The sequence below is a fragment of the Pinus tabuliformis genome, chromosome 1_2 (genome assembly GCF_031772625.1).
Source record: "Pinus tabuliformis cultivar Carrire ecotype Pingquan chromosome 1_2, CPIR1, whole genome shotgun sequence".
Classification (NCBI taxonomy): domain Eukaryota; kingdom Viridiplantae; phylum Streptophyta; class Pinopsida; order Pinales; family Pinaceae; genus Pinus; species Pinus tabuliformis.
Window position 1 is genome coordinate 733,907,418 of NC_142298.1, and position 22,799 is coordinate 733,930,216.

The 22,799-nt window shown below is 35.5% G+C and overlaps 2 protein-coding genes across 2 annotated transcripts; both read left to right on the top strand.

The window, feature by feature from the left end:
• The first annotated feature begins 17,610 nt into the window (after positions 1 to 17,610).
• On the top strand, positions 17,611 to 20,000 carry LOC149207866 (uncharacterized). The gene is made up of 4 exons (XM_089398162.1): positions 17,611 to 17,713; positions 18,314 to 18,561; positions 18,640 to 18,904; positions 19,366 to 20,000. The coding sequence occupies exons 1-4, from the start codon at positions 17,611 to 17,613 to the stop codon at positions 19,998 to 20,000; spliced, it is 1,251 nt and encodes a 416-aa protein (XP_089254288.1).
• A 201-nt stretch (positions 20,001 to 20,201) lies between these two features.
• On the top strand, positions 20,202 to 20,810 carry LOC149207867 (uncharacterized). The gene has a single exon (XM_089398163.1). The coding sequence runs from the start codon at positions 20,202 to 20,204 to the stop codon at positions 20,808 to 20,810; it is 609 nt and encodes a 202-aa protein (XP_089254289.1).
• The last annotated feature ends 1,989 nt before the right edge of the window (positions 20,811 to 22,799 follow it).

The window sequence follows — 22,799 nt, forward strand, 5'->3', positions numbered from 1 at the left end:
AGATAAAATCATTTTACCCTAAAATTAACAAAATTTTATAGAAGTCTGTATCAAATTATTAGAAATTTGAATTTTTTTTCAAAAAATATCATCAAACATTTTATAAGTGCATATTAGGGACCAGTAGGATTCGTAAAGAATTCTAAACTTTAAGATAAATTTCAATCCTTAAAAGTTTCCTAATGCAATAATGATCAATGATTATTTTTATTTAATTATTTATATATCGTGTTAACAATAAATAAAAATTCCCCTTATGGGGTGATGAAGGAGGGCACAAGTGAGAAGGTGGCATGCCTTCCATCCCATTGAGAAATAATTGGAAGGGACATGTCATGCCGCTCCTCCTTTGTCTGAATGTGTTTAGCATATCTATGTTGGATTTCCATATGGGAGCTCTTAATTATGTAGCATTAGTTACTTATAATTCTCTCTACCTATATGCATAAGTGAGTTATGGAATTTTGATCCTATATGTTATCATGATAGTGAGGAGTTATTATCTGGTTGTGGTTTTTACAAGGACTTAATCCCCATGTTTACTTCATTTCAAAGGGTCGTATTCCCCCATGGATCACCCCCTAGACTTCAGATCATGCGTTGGATCTCTTATTTATTACCTCTCTTATGATTTTCTAGTGGTGTTTCATCAGCCTTAGACATGGTATGTCTCGCCCTTTTCTCATCACGTCAGCTTTAGAGGGGTAGAATTTTAACTTAACGATTTTCCAGGGAGCAGGCTCCACCCTATCCAGGCCTTGCTTGTTCACGTAGGTGCTTTAGGGCCCTCCACAAAAGGATTATCCTCACTTAACTCTTGGTCTTGGTCCCTAGACTTTTCCATGCCATGACAACATGCACATAGTAGATGTGTCATATCGTATTATGATGCTCATGAAGGTTTGAGAGATATCTTTAGGGTGGAATCATCAACTTGTCAATTCTAGGAATATATTATAGTAGTCATATAACAAGAACTCCAAGCTCTCGAGCAAGAGATCATGGGAGAAAGAGATTATTTCTTAGGCATGAAGATTGCATTACTAGTGTCAACATGGATTTCCAACAATTATCACCCTCAGGGGTGACAAAATCAGTACCTATACACCATAGACTTATATTGGAAAATGAAAAATCTATTAGGGAAGGTGCTTATAGACTAAAATTATGCAAAATATGAGATCTTACTTATGTTATATGAGTTTCAACTACAAATGAAATATCTATACAAAAGAATTCAAAGGATCGAAGCAGACTTGGATCCTCCTCCTAAGCTAGGGAACACCATCTAGCAGGGTAAGGAACCCATCAAGGTGGAACCATATGAATCCAATTAATCATTGTGATTTTCTCTTGGTATAATATTTTTTTCTTCTATCTCTAGCTAGCCAATTTGAACATGTCAGCTTGGCAGAAGTTAAAAATTTTGTTATTAGATTCGTGTTTCTTTTGGTTTAAATCTAGCATCAAAACTCTTTTAGTAAATAGTTTTTAATGCATTGGCACCGATATGGTTTCCCTAGTGGTAGACTAGATCACACTAATACTATCTAAATGTATATTTTATTGAGATATCAACTGAAGACTTTAAATTGCAACAAAAAAATATATAAATAAAAATAAATTATATATTAATATGAGTAGAAATTTAAGTTAGATTTAGGAATTATTATTTAATTGTAAATCACCTTGTTATTGTTAGGCTCATTGAAAAGGAGTGTGATAATAATAAATCCAATCTCTTTTGTTATTTCACTGAATTCAAAAAAGTTTTTGGCATAGTGTCTAAGATAAGCTTTTGGAATATATTGGAAGAGCCAAAATTTCTATTCAAGTTGAGGGATGTTGTGGAAAGGTTGTATGAGAACATTATTGCCAAATTTAGGAACATTGAAGGTAGGTTGAAAGAAACTAAGAACATTATTGCCAAATTTAGGAACATTGAAGGTAGGTTGAAAGAAACTAAGTGTAATATAGAAGTCAATCAAGGTTGTCCCTTGTCCCCTACCATTTTGTATATTTACATTAACAAGTTAAAAGATTGTTTATAAATAACAGGGTGTGATGGGCCAATTCACACTAGTATAGTCATCATTCTTCTTCTATATGCTAATGATAATTTTCTTATGGAAATGAGACACTATGAACTTGGAAAGAAACTAAGAATCCTCAAGGATTTTTTCTCCAACATGGGTATGGTTGTTGACATTTTTTGTTCTTTGAGTATCCTCTTGGCTAATAACCTATGATAGTTTCATACAAATATCTCATAATTAATATTCATCACAAGCTCAACCATAATTATAACATTGAGAAAAGGGTAAATTGATAGTGGGTATATTATTATGGGTTGAAAACAATTGTAAATTAGCAGATCTTTGGATATGGGATAAGGAAAAAAATTATCTTTTAGATTCTTGTTAGTCTTGTCATTCTATATGGATGTCAAGTTTGGGGATGTGAAGGTTTTAGATGTAGAATTTTTAGATAATCTTGAAGAAAGATACAGTAGAACCAAAAGAATTTTATAACTTATAATCTCAAAATATACACCCCTATCATATACTCCTCGTAGAAGTAAGCCTTTCCCCATTGAGAGCATGGTTATGATTGTGTACCTAATGTACAAAAACAAGTTAAACAACATAGATGGAAAAAGGCTTCCTAAGATTTCTTTAATCTCTAGCCAAAACCACTTTTGGTTCAAGCAAGGATGACATAAGGATGCTTAGTCTTGGATAAACCATTAGGAAATAAAGGAAGAGATCGTGTTAAATTATAAGCATAATATAAAAAACATTATTACATCAAAAATTAAGGAGAAACTATGATGAAATAATGAGTTAGCGGGAAAAAAAATTATATTATAAGGAGGTGATTATTTCTAATATAAAAGACACAAATTTCTCTCTATTTTAACTAGTATAAAGAAGAAAATCAACATTGCTAAAAACAAGAACAAATTTGCATGAGGTCCATAGTAAAATTGGGCATTGGACAATTCCCAAAATTCCATAGGATGAAATAATTTGTTATCTTTGTGACAGTAAGAGGGACATATATAAATCACTTTCTCTTATATTGTCCAACATATACCCAAATTAGATCACATTTTCAAAAACTTTGGCACACTACCAACCTTCTTGACCTTCTATCTCAACAAAATTATGGTGATCTTGGGATGCTTCTCCTAATGCTTTTCCAACATAGAGATAAAACCCTAAAGAGATCTAAGTCATCCCTTATCTTCTTAAGTTCATGTAAACCAAATTCTATTTGAGTAGACATTATTAATCATGATCCTAATATAATAAACAATATAATTAAAAAAAAGGAAGAAAAAACATTTACTCATATTGATTCAATTATTTTAAATAAATTATAAAAAAGTAATAGAATTTCCTCACGCATATATTCTATGTGGTTCACGGACCCCAGAGATCATTGACCACTACATCCATATAATATTTGTACTAGGAAGATCCACCCAAAGGGATCAATTACTGCTAGCTCAACTACGAAGCCTGACCCTGAGGGTGTCGAGAGAATTGAATGCATGAAATCTCAATAGCAAAAGAGTTTTAACAAAAATAACTTCCAACCTTTCTTTGTTTTAAAAAATCAACATTATTTTGTTTTTCTAAATTATTTTATATTTTTATATACCTATCGAAAATATATTAAAAAACATAGGTTGTTAATCAAATACATTTTTGTAAATATTTTTAAATCTATTAATGAGATATTGAAAACAACTATGGAGGTAATGATAATTCCTCACATACATGGTATTGTGCAAAACATATTTAGTTTAATAGTAAGCATGATATTTATTAAATTTTAGTTTAATATTAATAATGGTAAGTGATTATCAAGTCCCACTGGCGCAACCAATTGAGGATGGGCCTTATCACAACCGATTGAGGATGGTCCTCATCAGCAAGGCAACCTAGGATCAAACTTCACGGGGGGTGGCTGTGCCCTGTGCTAGGAGGGGATATGCTAAAAAAATCCTTTCAACTTAGGGCTGGTGTGGCCCTGGTCGGGTGTGATCCCTGGGTGACTTTGACAGATTAGATGCCCTTGGGTCAAGACTCCTCAAGCCACATGTCAAGCCTGGAGGATCACAGACAACTTGACAAACAAACAAAAAAGTTAATGGTAAGTGACTAGTCTTGGGGGGCAAATCAATTGGTTAATCCGAGAATTGTGAAATCATTGTAACTCAAAAGACCCAGGCTCAAATCCCCCCTGTTGTGACCCAGGCTACGGGGAGGAGGACCTACCTAGCCCCCCAGAGGTTTACTAGTAGTTACGTGTCAAGGGGGCCAAAATACCAAAAAAAAATAATGGTAAGTGATTAAATTTTATCATTAAAGTTAAAAAATATATATATAATATGATTATATATATATATATATATATATATATATATATATATATATAGATGTAGATATAGATATAGATACCATAATTCATTTTGTTGATGAAAGCTTCAAGAACATTGTGTTATCTGAATGTGGTGTCCAAAGTTTAAGTGAACACTTCACCCATTTTTAGGGACAATAAGCTGAGATGATATGCTGAAGAGTGTTAAACTAGGTATAAATAGATGAAAGAAATTAAAATGGGCATTAGAGGGATAAAAAGGGAAATGTAATCGTTGAAGAAAAAATATTTATTAATATATGTAACGGGTAAGTCAAAAAGATTTGGGAACTAATTGAAACCAGTGTTGTTGGAAACATTAGAATATATTCAAGAACTTAGATTAATACAATCCAATAAAATAATAAAATATGATATACTGCCAGTAGATTTGGGAACTAATTAAAACAAGTGTTGTTGGAAACATTAGAATATATTCAAGAACTTAGATTAATACAATCCAATGAAATAATAAAATATGATATATTGCTAGATAACTAATTAAAACAAGTGTTGTTTGAAACATTAGAATATATTCAAGAACTTAGATCAATACAATCCAATGAAATAATAAAATATGATATATTGCTAGATAACTGCTACACAATCGTGAAAATAACACTCTACAAATTTAAATAATTCCATAAGGAATCAAAATTAAGTATTAAAAAAAGACCACTCGAAAATCGAGATTTAATAATGTTATAGTAACTTAATAAGTAAGTTATGCTACTCCAATTTTGTTATGACAAAATATAGGACTTTTTGAAACTTTCAAAAATAAACATAAAAATATTTATAACTGCTTTTAACTTAGTCAAAAATCAAATAATTAAAATTTTGACCCTAGACTCTGTAATGATTTTGACCAGAAAAACTTAATAACTAAAAATGAAATCTATCACCCACAGAAAAAATATAAACTTGTGAGTCACTGGCTGTTTTGAATATGTGATCAAACTTTTAATGGAAACTTCATGCTAATAATTACATAAATTCCTTAAATCCTTTATATCCTTCATATAAATAAAAACCCGCCTAAAAACATTATCAATGTGGAAAAAATTATTGTAAGTGCATTGATAGAAAGAGCCTTTATATATCAAAAGTGCCATAACTATATTTATGGCAAAGTACAGTACATAGTACATTATCTAGCATGCCAAATATGGTTGTTCAACTAGTGCTACCCTCACAGAAGTCATGTGCAAGTTCAAAACTAACCTATGTTCCATTTATTGCAAATTTAGTTGGAAATTGTACGTAGGAAACTAGTTAGAATATGCTTTTGAAAATAATTAATGGAATAGATCTGCAATATTATTATTATTGAATATGCAATATAAAGATATTAGGAAAAAATTGAAGTGGTATTTAAAAAGATAAGAATTAAAAGAATCAGAATTTAATTAGATTTAAAATGAAAAAGGAATAATACAGTTGTTAGGATAAAATAATAATAGAAAATTGGTCAAATTGAATTATAGATAGAATTAGATGATTTTAAATATTAGATAAAAAATAAAATCAAAATAAAATTTCTAAAATATTATAATTAAAAAATATATAGTTAAGTTAAATGAATTATATTAAAATTAAAAGAATCTTATTAATTAGGGATGAACTGAGGCTAAATATTCAAAGAATGTTCAAATTAACCTTAATTATTAAGGGATTAATAATTAGTTCTATGACTAGAAATAGAGTAATGATTAAGAATAAATTAGAGAAATATTTAAAATTAAAATAAAATTAGTAAGTTTCTAGAGGTCAAATAGAATTGGAAAAAATAAAGAATAAAAAAATAATTAAAAAAGAGAGATAAATTGATGATAGACAATAATACTAGAATTGGAAAAAATAAAAAATAAAAAAATAATTAAAAAAGAGAGATAAATTGATGATAGATAATAATACTAGAGAGGCAAAAGGAAGAATAGATTAGTACTCAATTAATTTAGAATAAAAGTAAAATAAGGGGATAAAATTATCATTAAAAATGTAGAATCACAAGATTTTATTAAAGAAATAAAGATGCGTCTAGGCACTTAACACTTCTTTCTTTAATAACATTGTGTGATTTTACATTTTTAATAATAATTTTATCTCCTTAATTTGCCTTTTTCTAAATTAATTGATTCTTAATTTGTTTTTCCTCTTGCCCCTCTTTCTTATTGTTATTATTTTATTCTATATTTCTTCCAATTCTATTTGACCATTAGCACCTTCATCTAATTCTATAATATTATTTTTGTTTTAATTTTAATTTTAATTTTAAAATCTCTGTAATTTATCTTTAGTTAGTAATATATTTCTAATCCCTCTATTATTAAAAGTCATCTAACCATTTTTCAAATTCTTTAGCCGTAGCCCATCCCTAATTTCTAGGATTCCTTTAATATTAATATAATTCCCTTAACTTAACCATATATTTCCTATTTCTAATATTTTAAAAATTGTATTTTGTTCTATTTTTATATTTGATATTTAAAGGTGTCTAATTTTATCTCTAATTCAATTTCACCAATTTTCTATTATTAATTTATCCTAACAATTTCATTATTCCTTTCTTATTTTAATTCTAGTTGAATTCTAATCTTTTAAATACTAATTTAATTATTTCCTAATATCTTAATATTTCATTCTAATTCATATTCATTAATAAATAAATAAAATACCTAATTTATCCCCAACTTAAATTGACCAATTAATTAAACCATTTTATTCTTCCTTTCTTATTTCAATTAGTTCCCAAGTGTTTTTTTGACTTACTCATTACATATATTAATAAATAATTTTTCTTCAATGGTTGCATTTCCCTTTATATTTGTCCATGAGTCATTTTAATTTCTTTCATCTATTTATACCTAGTCTAACACTCTTCAACATATCATCTCAACTTACTATCCTTGAAAATGGGTAAAGTGTTCACCCAAAAAGTTGGACACCACATTCAACTAACACAATGTTCTAGAAGTTCCCATGGATTGTGAAAATCAATATGCCAAAATATCATAATTTAGTTTGAAAAATGTTTAAAAAACATTAGAGAAAAGTGACATAAATACAAAATTGAATTTGATCAATATATTTTTGAAGAAATATCAGAACACTCTCATTTAATATTTAAAGTTGAGAAGAAATGACTAACATTTGCATTTTAATTCAAAAAGGCTTAACTGTAATTAGTGATATAAATATTATTAAAATTTAAGTATAATTTTATAATTAGGTTGACAAGCATGTCTATATTAAAATATGGTTTTCAGAATTTTAATTTGATTATCAATAATTATTAAGTGAATAGTAGGGATTTAAGCTTTGTTGAATATTTTAGATTATTCTTACTAGTATTCACAAATCAAAGGTTGAGATTCATTTACAAAGTAGGTTATGCCCTTTTTTTCCCATTTAATGAAATTGATTAATTAAAAAAAATGTCACATGAACAATTTTCATATGAAATGAGTTATGGTTTTTTGGGCATGTGGTATTGATAAGCCATGGTATTGGCTCATAATATTATAACAAAGTATATTTACACATTAAGAATCTTCATGATAAAGTGGGAGTGAACCTCCCATGGTGGCTTCACTCAATGAACCTTTGACATATCACGTGCGTTCATGGCATACTAAAAAATACTTTTAATTTGACTACATATTGGAAAATACCTCTACAAATAACATTATTTAACCCCCTACCAATATGAACCCAATACACCTTCCCAATTTAAAAAATCCCTACTTTCACTAGATATTGTAGGTATCTATTTTTTCATTAAAATTTTTTATACCCATTTATAATTTTCATTAACTTTGAGCTCCATTTTTTATACCTACCAATATAAAAACCCTTTATCCCCTATTATATGCTCAATATATTATGTCCTTTTTTCCTCAACATATATCCCCCAATATGAACACACATGGTATGGTATTGCTCCCCCAATGAAGTCCTCGTGGAACCTCCATGATTAAGAATCTTGTTATTTTAAATGCATACATGTTTAACTTATTAATTATTTTTATCATTAATAATAATAATAATAATGATAATAAATCGAGCGCTCTTAAATTGCGTCTAGATCGAAAAATGACCTACTTAGGGTTCATGGTTCATGATCGATATTTGCCTTCCACCTCACCCTAATTCCCTTGTTCATTCTAAGCCTTCCTTGATTGAGTGACCTAGTAGCATGATGACCCAGGGAAGAAGGGCCCTTGACCCCTCCAATCCTCTGAACAAATATGCCCTGTCTATTAATTTTGGCTCCTGCCAATCGACATATCTACACTCTTCTACCAACCCTGAATCTAACAACACCAAAGGAGTTGAAGACATTCAATCTAACACGATAGACATTAATGGCCAAGAACATATCATACCCCTTGCACAAAGCAACACCATTAAATGCATATACAAATTAGCAGAGATTACATAAGTGCATGTCCCCCCAGCAAGATTGAATGGTGACATCCAATCCATGCAAGATCATGCCCTGATTTTCAAGTTCATTGTGATTTAGCCAACCGAAAAATCCCTACTAGATTACACAACAGTGGAAACCCAAAGCTCATTATGAGGTCAAACTTGGTTCCAAGGGTTTCTTCACTGTGATTTTCTCTTGTCAAGAAGATCACAAAGGGGTTATGGATGGAGGTCCATATTTCTTCAACTCAGCAGGTTTGTACATGCACCATTGGACGACATGCTTTAATCTAGGAAAGGAAGACTTCTCATGGCTTCTACACATTCTACACATCCTATGCTCAGATCTACATCTATATGAACACCTCAGGCTCCCTTCTTGAAGAAATAGCTTTGGAATCTGAGGACAAGGACTGGTTCCAAACTCTTGATTATGAGCATGTTCCTTTTCACTACAAGAAATGTCACAAGCACAAACACCTCTTTTGGGACTACCCCTTCAATGAACCAAAGCAAGAATATAAATATTCTGGAGCCACAGATGGAGAAGGATTTACCAAGATCCATTCCAAAATGTGTCATAACAAAATGCCTAACACCCCTACAACCCCCAAACACTAAGTGACCAACAATAGCTCTGATGTGCTAGGATACCTTCCAAAGGAATCTATCAACCCAGTGCAAAAACTTGTTATGGAAGACCATCCTAAAAGTTTTAACAAATAATCCAATGAAGAACATAGTAAAGGAAAATATGAATCTACCCCAGATGATCATCTAGTGTAATTTAATCTACAACAAGAAGAGGACACACCTATGTCAGAGGAAGAGGTTTTCACTGACATTGAAGGGATAGATATGATGGCCGTCGAAGATGCATGTCATTGTAATTAATTGAGTACCATTCCCCCCAAGAAGATCAACCTCCTACCAACCATTCTTCAAAAAGATAAAGCATCATAGTAGTTAGGCACACAGATTATCACCACCAAAGATGGGAAGAAAAGCATCAAAGACTTCAAGGAAAGAGGGATCAAATCAGTGCTTCAATGCCTTGATACCCTAATAAGAAAGTTGGTAGACTCCTGGAAGTACAAGAAAATCATCAAGATATACACCTTGAAAAAAATTGTTTTATCATTAAGGTAATTTCTTGGAACATAAGGGGTTTGAATATCCCCTCAAAGCAACACATTCTTCTTCGAAAGATCCAAAAAGATCTCCCAAAAATTTTGATTATTCAAGAAACCAAATGCTCTTATTTATATTTTGAATCTACACTGTATAGGTTATGGAAAAAGGAAAAAACATTGTCGTCGATGTTGAAGCTGCATATAGAGGCCTTGGGATTTCCTGGGATCCCTCACAAGTCAACATAGAAATTTTGTCTCATAATTCTTCCATTCTCTCAGCTACCTTCCACCTGTTGGTCATGGACCTGCATGGATTCCTTTCCAATGTGTATGGACCTCAGGTGTCCACTAGGAAATCGTAAATTCTCTAGAATCTCCATTCCCTAAACAACATGGTGGAATTGCAAAATTGGATAATAGGGGCCAATTTCAACACAATTGCCTCACTAAGTGAGAAGGGAGGAAGAAGAAGACATCTAGAGCTAGAGTCAGAGGATCTTCAAAATTTTACCAAGGTCAAAAACATGGTGGACATGAAAATACCAATGGCCTCTTTACCTGGAATAACATGCGAGGAGGTACTACGCATATTTTCTCTCACCTAGATTGTTTTCTGGTAGCAGAACAACTGCTCAATGGCGGCCATGAACTCTCAGCAGAGATCCTCCCATCAGCAGGATTAGACAATTATCCCATCTACCTCTTATGGAAAACCTTTAACAAGCCACTCAAATGTCCATTTAGGTTCGAGCAATTCTAGCTAGCGGGTGGCAATCTCATCAAAAAAATTAAAGGTTGGTGGTATAGCATGGAAAACATAAAGGTCTAAAAAATGCATGTCTTTCAATAGAAGATCAAAAAAAAAATATTCTCCTCAAACAATGGAACAAAAACAAATTCAACAACAATTTCCATGAGAAACATACTCTATAAAAGGAGACACCCATTCTCCAATAGGATATCATCAACAATGGCCGCTTAAGGGAACTAGAGGACAAAGAAGTCACTCTCACAAAGAAACTAGAGGATCACTACAAACAAGAGGAGATCTACTAGAAGTGAAAATACATAATCGGTTGGGTGAAGGAAAGAGAGTGTATCACCTCCTTTCACTGATCCACCATCCATCATCACTCCAACAATCGCATCCCCTCCCTGTGTAATGAATCTGGGGAAACCTTAGAGAAGAAAGAAGACATTGAAACAGAGTTGGTAAACTACTTCTAATATCTATTCACTAATCCTCAGCCATAATTTAGAGAGGACATTAATCATATCATAGCTAACATCCCTAAATTGGTAATAGAAAATAACAACACATCTCTCATTAGACCCATCAATGCAATAGAGGTCAATGAAGCTCTCCATCAGATGACATATGGCAAAGCCTTGGGGCCTAATGGATTCATAATAAATTTCTTCAAGAAATGATAACATTTTATTCAAAAGGATGTTTTTGAAATCATAGAGGACTAGAGAACAAACCGATGTATCCTTCCTACCTTTAACACCACGTTTCTAGCTCTGGAGCCCAAGGAGCACAATGTTGCTTCTCTAGGTAAATATCATCCCATAGCTCTATGCATTTTCATTTAAAAATCATAACTAAAGTAATTTCCAATCGCCTTAAGCCCATTCTCCCTATCCTCATTGCCTTGAAGCAGTTTGGTTATGTAGAAGGAAGACAAATCCTTGATGGAATCATTTCAGCTCATGAAACCATCCACTCCATCAATACCCTCAGAAATCCTGGTATGCTCATCAAATTCGATATGTCCAAATCCTTTTCCAAGATCAACTAGGACTATATGGAGAGCATCCTTCTTGCCTTTAGCTTCAACACTCTCTAGACTCAATGGGTTATGTCTCTAGTCTCCTTAGCTTTCTTCTCCATCCTTGTTAATGGTTCTCCTTCGGACACCTTCAAACCTTCCCAAGGTATTAGGAAGGGTGATCTTCTTTCCCCTTTTCTCTTTATTTTGATGGCAGAAGGTTTGGGAAGATCCATCAAGGCAAATTTACAATAGTGCACCCTAACTTCCCTAGTCCTTCATGATAACTTGACCTTATCCCATCAACAAATTGTTGACAACACCCTTATTATGAATCGCCCATCGGTTAAAGTAGCCAAATCAGTCAAAGCCATTGTTGATCTTTTCTCAGACGCCTCAGGCAATTCCATCAACTTGGAGAAGTCCAAAATATTATTTTTCAACACCTTTTTCATTCCCCAAAGGAACATCAAGCATATCCTAGGCTTCTCCTCTACCTCTCTCTGTTCTGAGTACCTTGGATCCCCCCTCAATAAATCTTCCATTAAACACTCTTCATTGTGCAACCTTCTTGACAAACTCAATAATAAGTTAAATTGTTATACCTTTAGATATTTAAATATTTCCAACCACCCTGTTCTCCTTAAATAAATCCTTCAATCCATGCCAGCCTACCTATTTTCCATCATTGCATCTCCCAAATGGGTCCTCAAAAACATTAGAAACCTCTAAAGCACCTTCTTATCAGGGGGATCTCACCTCAAGCAAAAAATGGCCTCTAGTAAAATGGGAGATTCTCTGCCCCCCAAAAAAAGATAATGTGATCAGTCTGCGTGATCCAGAAATAGCCAACAAAGTTTTGGGAGATAAAATATGGTGGCATTGGATTAAAAACATGGAGGAACCATTGGCACAACTATGGAACTCTAAATATTCTAAGGAAACAACAAAGAAAGACCTAATTCGTCTTACCTCCCAAGCCCAAGGCTCCCTCATCTGGAATTTGGCTAGCGTCAACAAAACTCTGGTTTAGATGCACAACTTATGGGAAATCAGGAATGGAAAAAGCTCAAGATTCTGGACAAACTCTTGGCAGAAACTTCCAAGAGTATGTAACATTCTCCAATTTCTGCTCAGCAAGTTATTTTCCTAGAGAACTAGATGAATCCTAGTTCATTAATATTGGAATGAACATGAGACCACAAGTATCTGCAAGTGGAAGAAACATATTCTCTATAATGAGGAAGCCTCATAGGAAAATATAAATCCATAAAAGAACCATAAGGGTGAAAGTAGGTTCATATATCCTAATATGGGGTTACAAACACTCATGAACTTTTATAGTCAAAGAGGCTTACCACCTCATGGCTCTGGATCAACAAAAAGATCCAGATCCATTATGAAAAGAACTATGCTCTCTAAAATTATGGCCAAAAGTGACCACCTTCACTAGGCTTCTTGTAATACTTCATACTCTTATATAGGAAAATATTCTTAAAAGAGGATTATATGGCCCATCATGGTGTTGTATGTGCAAGAACTAGTAGGAAACTATTAACCATCTATTTGAATCTTGTACAATTGCCAATAGTCTATGGGAAAAATTGGCTCTTGGCTTTAAATGTGCCAATAGAGCTTAAGGAAACATAGTTTATTCTATCAAGAACTGGGTAAAAAATCCTTTTCAAAGTTCAATCCTTAATAGATTGTGGACAATATCCTTAAGCCTCCTGACATAGGAAATCTGGAAGGAGATTAATCAAAGAAATTTTAGTGACAAACACAAAAACACATAAGGCATATGGCTACTCTTACATAAGCATATTGTAACAACTTCGATTTAAAATATACAAGTAATTACATCAATTTATATGATTAATACCCAATTATTCAACTATATAACATAGAATTAAAAAAAAAAAGAGTAGAGACGACTTACCTGTATCAACGATATTCCTTACCTGTGCTTTTGGAGTTGAATGTTCTTTGAATTTTTCTAACCGCAACAAATTTTTTTGGGATGACTCTCCACCCAACCGTAGGCTCATCTGCACATAATATTTCTACAGCTAGCCACCCCGGAGCCCTCAATCAACGTACTACTTTCAAGGAATCCTTTATCTCACAACACTTTTCTCCCAAGAGAATGAATGAAGGAATGATGAATCTCATCTTCCTCATCGTCCATTAAATAGACCAAATAATGGACACATTCCATGAGTCAACATGCAATTTTTATTTCTTTATTTTAAGTTTTACTTAATTTAATGTTTCTCTTAATTTAACTCTTTCTTATTTTATTCCTTCTTACTTCTTGTTAACTTTACTTATTTTTACTATTTTTATAGTTTACTTTTATATGTATTTATTTAGAATTCTAGTTTATTATTTACTATTTTATTTATTTATTATTATTATATTCTCTTCAATATTTATTATTTAGTTACTATTATTATCTTTTATTTATTACTTATAATTTATTTACTATTACTATATTTTCTTTATTTTTTACTATTTATTTACCATTATTATATTTTCTTTATTGTTTATTATTTATTTACTTATATTTTAATATTATAATATATTATTTTATTTATTATTATTATTAGGGGATATTACATACTCCCCATCTTTAAGAAACTTCATCCCGAAGTTAAGTTGAATGATTTAACCTTTTATTTATTTAGTTATTTATTACTTCACGTTTGCCCTACACCCTTTGCTGAACTAGTATAACCAGAAGGCATTGAAAGTTTCCACAACACTAGGGAAATCTCAAGGAATCTCTTTCCTTTTTCCCACTTTCAGAACCAAGCATAACCTCATCGTTCTGTACCATAGCCTAAGGCTCACGCCTAGCTCATACCTCATCTACCCCAAGGCAGGAGTTTGGTCCCAGTACTCAATGAATATGGGCATCTCGCAAGGTCAGCCCACTCCCTCCACACTCACTAAGGTGCACAACCCGAGACATTGAAGTCCTTACACCCCCACTAGAATTCGTCATCCCAATCCAATATCAGGCACTTGGCCTACAATATCAAGGACTTCGTGTCCTCAAGATGGTCCCATAGCCCCTCAAGAGCTATCCATCAAGAGCTATACAAGATAAAGGATCCACTGGCATATGTAGTGTTGATTGAGTTTGTCCCCAACCCATATGGTGTTACATATTCTCCCTCGCAAGTATGGTCTCCCACGAGATCATCAAATAAACCAGCCCTCTCAACCCATTTGTGGAGTTCTTGTCAGTCACCACACCTCAACATGCAACCAATGAATTAGTTATAATCATAGTATCAAAGAAAATAATCCATATGCCCACTTTTTCATGTCATCTTGATAACATAACATCATTGTTATCACAACATTTTAAATAGTAAAGAATTGCATGCTCTTTCATTTTGTAAAATCTACATATGATTACCACATGCTTCACATCATAAAATACCCTCATAAGTTATAACATCAACATATTTTCATCAAATATATATCATGACATCACATAATAAATGAACCACATGTCAATATACATCATATCATAACATCATGATCTCTATGCATATCATATCTATCATGAGCATTCAACATCATTATCATAACAAATAAATAAGTAAGCACCACATACACATCATTAACCCGTCATCAGAACTATATCCATTTACCACATACCATCACATCAAGAAACCTCATTAATATGAGAATAATCTCAATACTTATCAAATATAGAACAACAATACGCCTTAAACATTCTTATAATGAATTAATTTCATTTACTTATATCAACAATGAATACTAATTGATGTTTGTTCTCGGGTTTTTTTCTTCCGCGAGCACTGCTGCGACTTGCTCTGCGCAGCCTAAGACTGGGCTCTGCCCTCTTGGCCATTTCCGCCTCTGACCCTGGTCCTCCTGACCTCTGGGTCTCTCGGATCTGCTAGGATCCTTCTTTTTTCTCCTGTTCTTCTTCAAGATCTCACTGAGCCACTTGATCTCTTGTCAGAACTGCTTGGATCTGCGCCCTCGGAGATTCTTCCTGTAGGGTCTGATCGGATCCTCTTCTTCTTCATCCCGGTCTTGAGATGCCTCGCTTCCTGTATTTTCTTGGTGCAGATCGGTTTTGCTGATTTGATCTTCTTTGCCATGGAGGCCCAAGGCTCGCCCATCGGTCCCTCGCAAGCTCCATCCCCGGAAGCTGAAGCAGCCTTCTCCTCTCTACTTGCTTCACTGCCCAAAAAGAAGAAGTCCAAAGTCGCTAAGTTCATCAAAAGGCTCGACGATGTTCCGGAGGTAAACCTCCCTCCTGAGGGCCCGATCTAGGTCGCTTTGTCCCTAGTAGATCGTGCCGTGGTGGGTCAATTCACAGGCCTTTGGCCCTCGCCAAAATCGACGGAAAACTGGGTCGTTAAGAACTGGGTTCCGCTGATCAAAAACAAAGTCACCTCTTATTTTCTGGGTAGAGGCTTCTTCCTGTTCAAGTTCAACACAAAGGAGGACAAAGACCTGATCTTCAGGAATGGGCCCTATTTCATGGGACCTCAGGGCCTGTACCTCAACAAATGGACCCCTGACTTCGATCTAGCCATGGATGTCCCAACGGCAATCCCTGTCTGGGTTCGGCTCCCTAATCTTCCCGTGCATTGTTGGAATTGGAAGTCCCTCAAGCACATAGGAAATACTTTGGGAAAATTCATTGATAGAGCAAACAACAACGATCAGTATGATTGCGCCCGAATCTGTGTTGAGGTGGACTTAGAGGTGGGGCTTCCGGAGGCCATCAAATTAAAGGTTGGCAGTTGGACGCATGTGCAAGTGCTAGACTATGAGCAACTCCCTTTCAAATGTCGTAAATGTCACATCTATGGCCATTTTGCATGAGGGTTCCTGAACAAAGGGGAAGCAGAGAAAGGAAAGGAAGAGGGTTGGAACTAGGTCAAGAGGCCAACGACATCTCACAAGAAATTTGGGGTTCATGGCCCCCAGCCTGCCTCCACCCAGAATGTTCCCCTACCAAAAAGCCAAGAAAATAGGTATGAGGTCTTAAGCTCTACTGAAGAGACTCCTCAAGAAGAAGATAGGCAAGATAAACCATTAGAAAAAATTACTTCAGCAGAAGCAAGGGCTGAAGAAAGTGCCATGGCAAGAAACAAGGATAAGCAAACAGAAGCCTCCGAGGAGGAACATGACTCGGAGGAGTCTGAGGAGGATGGAGAAATAGGAGATACACAAACATCGGTAAGAAGCAAGGGGCCACAAATCTGCTAGAGAAAAGAGAGATCAGGAAACTTACAAAGACAAGCTTTAGGGTAGTTAGCCCACTCTGGAGAAACTCCTTGGCAAAAATCCGAAGATGATAAAAAACCAAGGCAGGGCTCCAAGGGAGCCCATCATCATAAAAATAAATGATGAAGATTGTCTCCTGGAACTGCAGAGGAATGGGGAGCAAAGTGAAAGAAGAAGCAACGAGAAGCCTTATAAGAAGAGAAGCCCCTGACATTCTTCTAATTCAGGAGACCAAAATGGAGGACAAGGAGTTTCTCCAAATCAGTACAAAATTTTGGAAAGGAAGTAGCGGACATGCAGTTTCACCACGGGGAGCCTCTGGGGGTTTGGGCTCCCTTTGGAACCCTCTCAAGTTTAGGCTGGTCACCGAGTTGCACAACACCCACTAGCTGTTTTTGAAGCTCCAGCCTTTGGACTCGAGGGAGGCAGTCAATCTTTTCAATGTCTATGTTCCAACAAATATAGGGGAGAAAAGGGAGTGTTGGGACTCCATCAGACATCTGTCGGAGTTAGAAAATTTGGAAAACATCATTATTGCAGGGGATCTAAACCTTACCTTTCACATGGAGGAAAAGCGAGGAGGCACAATCATAAGGGACCCTGCAAGGGAATGGGTGGAAGACCTCATACAGGACTGGGATCTGCTTGACATCCCCCCAGAAAATGGTAAGTACACCTGGTCTAACAAAAGAATAGGTCCTGGTCACATTGCTGCTAGACTTGATAGATGTTTGGTGTAGAGTTCCTTCCTTTTGCTGGGCTTAGAATTCAGATTGCATATCCTCCCATGCAATGTTTCAGATCATAAGCCCATTTTGCTTGAGATGTTGGGCCACAAAGATCTTGGCCCCATCCCCTTCAGATTCAACCCTCTTTGGGTCAAGGAACCAGAGTTTCTGAATTTGGTTCAAGACTACTAGAATACGCCAGTGAAAGGTTCTTCTTTCTTCATTTGGAAAGAAAAACTTAGAAGACTGAAAGCGGTTCTTAAAACTTGGGCCAAATCTCCTCCCTCCCCTGCAAAAGAGAGAAAGCAGGCCTAAGACAATCTCGCCCAGCACCATGCCCAAAGTGAAGATGTAGAAATCACTAAAGAAGTATTAGATAAGGAATATGAGCTCCAGAAAATCTTCCATAAAGCTTGCCTTTCGAAGGAAGAGCATTGGAGATAGAAGTCTAGGAGTTTATGGCTTAAAGCAGGGGACAGAAATTCTGCCTTCTTCCACAAACAAGCTCAAGCCAGAAAGAGCTTCAATTCTATTGCAGGAATCAAAGATGGCAACTCAACACACAAAGACTTTGATAGCATAAAGAGAGTAGCTTTCAATCACTTTCAAAACCTGTATAGAGAAGAGGGCGTGACGAACCAAAACTCTAAATTTTTGGAGGCGGTTCCCCCTAGGATCTCACCTTCAATGAATCAACAGCTTGAAGCGAAGATCTCTATACAAGAAATAAATGATGCTCTCTCCGACATGGAGCCTGACAAAGCCCCAGGCCCGGATGGCTTCACTGTAAGATTTCTTCAAACCTGCTGACAGATTGTGGAGAAAGACCTCTACAAAATGATTTTGAAATCTCAAAATTGCCAGAAAATTGGGGGCAGCACCAATTCAGCTTTTCTTGCCCTCAATTCCAAGGAAAAGGGTGCTAAAGAATTTAATCAGTTCCGCCCCATCTCTCTTTGTAATATTGGATACAAATTAATCACAAAGGTTATTGCCAACAGACTAAAAGGTATTCTTCCAACCATCATCCCAGAGAACCAAGGCGGATTTGTTCAGGGGAGACAGCTTGCTGACAACTTCATCCTCGTGCAAGAGGCGATTCACTCGAGCCAGCTTCGCAAAGAGAAAGGTATGGTAATTAAATTAGATTTGGCTAATGCTTTTGATCGGGTCAGACTTAGCTTTCTTTGGGAAGTCTTGAAAAAATTTGGCTTTGGAATGGGCTTTTTAAAATGGATCCATGCTTGTATTGCTGATCCTTGGATCGCCCCCCTGGTGAATGGGAGAGCAACTGGTTTTTTTAAAGCTTCAAGAGGGCTTAGGCAGGGTTGCCCCCTCTCTCCGCTCCTCTTCGTCCTTCATGTTTCTGTCCTGAGTTTCTACCTGGATCAGAAACTGGTTGACCAAGAGATCTTGGGGCTCAATATAGCCAGAGGGGTTAAAAATGTTAACCACACCCTGCCCTCTTGTTAGGGGCTGCCTCTGCCAGATCTGCTTTAAGATTCAAGGAGGTCTTGGACGACTAAAGTGAAGCTATAGGCAACAGTTTAAACAATGGTAAGTGCAAAGCTTTTTGCTGGAATATCTCAGCTTCCACCCTTTCTGCCATTTCAAGAATTCTGGGCTTTACTGCCTCCCTCAACTGGTCCTCCTTTACTTATTTGGGCCTCCCCATCTTCCGCAAATTGGCATACAGCAGAGATTGGATTCCTCTGTTGGACAAATTTAAGGCCAAAGTCCAAGCTTGGGGATTCTCATGGTTAAACCTTGCTGGCAAAATTATCCTCATCAAATCCGTTCTCAGTAGCCTCCCCATTTTTCAATTCTCTGTAATTCTAGCCCCTTCAGGCATCATAAAAAAAATGGAAGCCTTCATTCGCAAGTTCTTCTGGAAAGGGGGCAATCACAATGACAGGAAAATCCCTTTGGTAAGTTGGGAGAAAATCTGCAAGCCCCAGAGCGAAGGAGGCCTTAACTTCAAAGATCTTAGCCTCCAAAACATAGCCATGGGAGCCAAGATCTTCTGGAGAATCATTGGACCACATCCAAGTTGGGCGCAAAAAGTTCTATGGAGGAAATATTTCATGGGAAAGAGGAAGAGATGTCTGGACGCCCTACTACCCACCACAAGCTCGCAGTTGATCAAACTCTGTCACAAAGCAGCCCCTTTAATCAGAGACAGAGCATATTGGATCCCAGGAAACAGTAAAGAAATTAAGATATAGGACGACAGCATTATGAGGCACCCTCCTTTATCGTTCCATTGATCTCTTCATGCACTGCGTTTGTGGTTGGACAACGCAGGTTGCATTACTCCTTGGGACATTTCACAATGGGAAGGCAGAAATTGGCTGCGTTGGAGACTCCCTCCCATCCCTCTTGAGTTGTCTCAAGCACATGATCTTCTCCTTTCTTTGTTAAACGGTATGGCACCTCTGCGCATGGGTAAGAAGGATGCCTATGGTTGGGGAGCCACGCCAGGGCTTTACACAGTTGCGCGGGGATATAAATGCCTTCATGATCGACCTAACGTCCCTCCTAATCCTGCTGTTTGGAACAAGATCTGGAATTTCAAATCCATGCCTAAGGTCGATTCATTTTGTTGGCTGTTATGTCACAGAGGGATTTTAACAGTAGATAGATTGAAGAAGAAAGGATTTCATGGTCCCTCTCGATGCCACTTATGCTGTGACAGTGAGGAGAACGCCCAGCATATCATTCTGGACTGCAAATTTTCAAGAGAAATCTGGCATGGCCTTTTGAGCTACTGGAAATCTGAATTCATTTTACCCATGTCTATATCAGATCTTTTTGCAAACTGGCGGAATTACTACCCAGAAACGCTCCCAAAAAATGAAAGTTTCATAGCTGCATGGCTCTCCTTGCCGAAATTTGCTTGCTGGCAAATCTGGCTCGAGCGTAATAGAAGAGTTTTCAGAGATGAAAGTCTAAATTCACAGTTCATCATCACCAAAACAAAATTCCTTTGGAAAGAAAGTCTGGGGGAACATTTGCCGGATTTGAATCTGAGCTAGCAAGACTTAGAATGGGGTGCCTCGATGGACCTCCATTTCTCTGGCGAAACAAGGAATCACAAGGTCATAAAAGAGTGGCAATTCAGAGGGAAGAAGAATGATCTATCGGATTTGCTCCTCAGGTGATCCAGATTCTCTTTGTTCTTCGATGGAGTAGCGAAAGGCAATCCTGGATTGGTTGGGGCAGGAGGAATTATAAAAAATAAAGAGGGCATAACTGTGGCAAAGTTCACTTGGGGATTAGGGCAGTCTACCAGCATGAAAGCTAAAGCCTTGGCACTTCTGCAAGGTCTTAAGCAAGCAAAGGCTATTGGTCTCTCAGACGTCAGTATTATAGGAGATTCTCAATCCATTATCAAAGTCTTAGTGGAGGATTCCTCTCCTGCAGACATTAGATTGGCAAGAGTGATTTCAAGAATCAGAACCTTGGTGAAATCTTTCCGGACTACAACCTTCCTCCACGTTTTGAGGGAAAATAATAAAGTTGCTGATTTGGAAGCCAACGGGGCAGTTCCACCTCCCGCTGGCTGTCTCTTGGCAGACAGAATTGAGAACTGGGACTCCATTCCATAAAGATTGTCATGTTTTTCTGCATTTTACTGAATCAATTTGTTTGTCTATTTAAGATAGGGAAAATAACGGATATGGACTCGATAGACATGGGTAAAATGAATTCAGATTTCCAGTAGCTCAATGGACTTCATAATTATCACGATCATTAAACTTCATTAATTGTTATCAATGCCTATTGCAAAATATTCCATCATATTCTAGGACAGTTTATTACTTCTTGTTGATTTCTTACGCTTGTTTGTGAAACTTCCACTCATTCCCTTAAGTATCTATCAAATACTATTCTCTATTTATCTCATTATTCCAAGTTGGTCATGGTCACCACGACTACGGTTCATTATCATTAATAATAAATTTGTAAGTTCCTCCCTTATCATTCCTTCTTAAATAACTTCATTAAACATATACCGTTAAGATTAAGGATCAACCTGAGAACCCCTCCCTTTTTTCTTTTAATAAATTTTTAATACCCTTATCTTCTTATACTTATTTTTCAACAATGCTAGTTGTTAGCACTATTATTTCAATGTTGTATCATTTTCTTCCCCCTTTTTAAGAGGAGATATCCTCGAAACAAAGTCATAACATCTTGAATTCTATCCTATAGGAACTTTAAATATATTCCACATCCACTTTAAATAATTTCCACATGAAACTCCCAATTCTTTATGGATTGTATATCATATTTCCCTTTGATAAGAAAACATGATAATTGATAAACATTACCTGCTTTCATTTATATCACTAAATTCTCACTTCAAAATTACATCATTCCTAGTAGGTTGTCATAGTAATTATCACCCCATAGTTTCATCATAAATAAGTTTGAAAAGTTTATTGTGGATTGGTCCTCATCTCATTGGGATATAAAAAAAAACTTAAAACACTTCAATCTTTCAATATTTCGTTAAGTTTCCATAATGCATCACTCTAAAAGGTGTGCCTCTTAAGAAGTGAAAACATAAAGATCTTAGTGACAATGCAATTCCTATAGTTATTTTTTAATACAACCTCTTTAAGATACACATGACTTGCATTAATTTCAAAACAATCAATTTGTACATAATCCACCTTAATTCACTCAAATATGATTTTCCACACCTAGTTTGCACATGTAACTTGGAAAATTTAGCCTATTATTAGTCTCAAATGTTACTTCATATTGTATGACCTCTTCCTAATGTTCATAGTTAGGATTTCATTACCATTCTTTCCTTCTTCAAGAGGCTACATCCTTAGAGAAAAGTCAACCAACAAACTACCAATATTCACCATGAATCCAAAATTTCAATCACTCCATCTTACTTAACCAACTAATCCACATCATTATTACTAGGTTTTTGTTTATTCACTTCTCCTCCAATGTAAGTAATCAAATATGATCTCAATCTTTGCATTTTTTTCTTCTTTTATTTC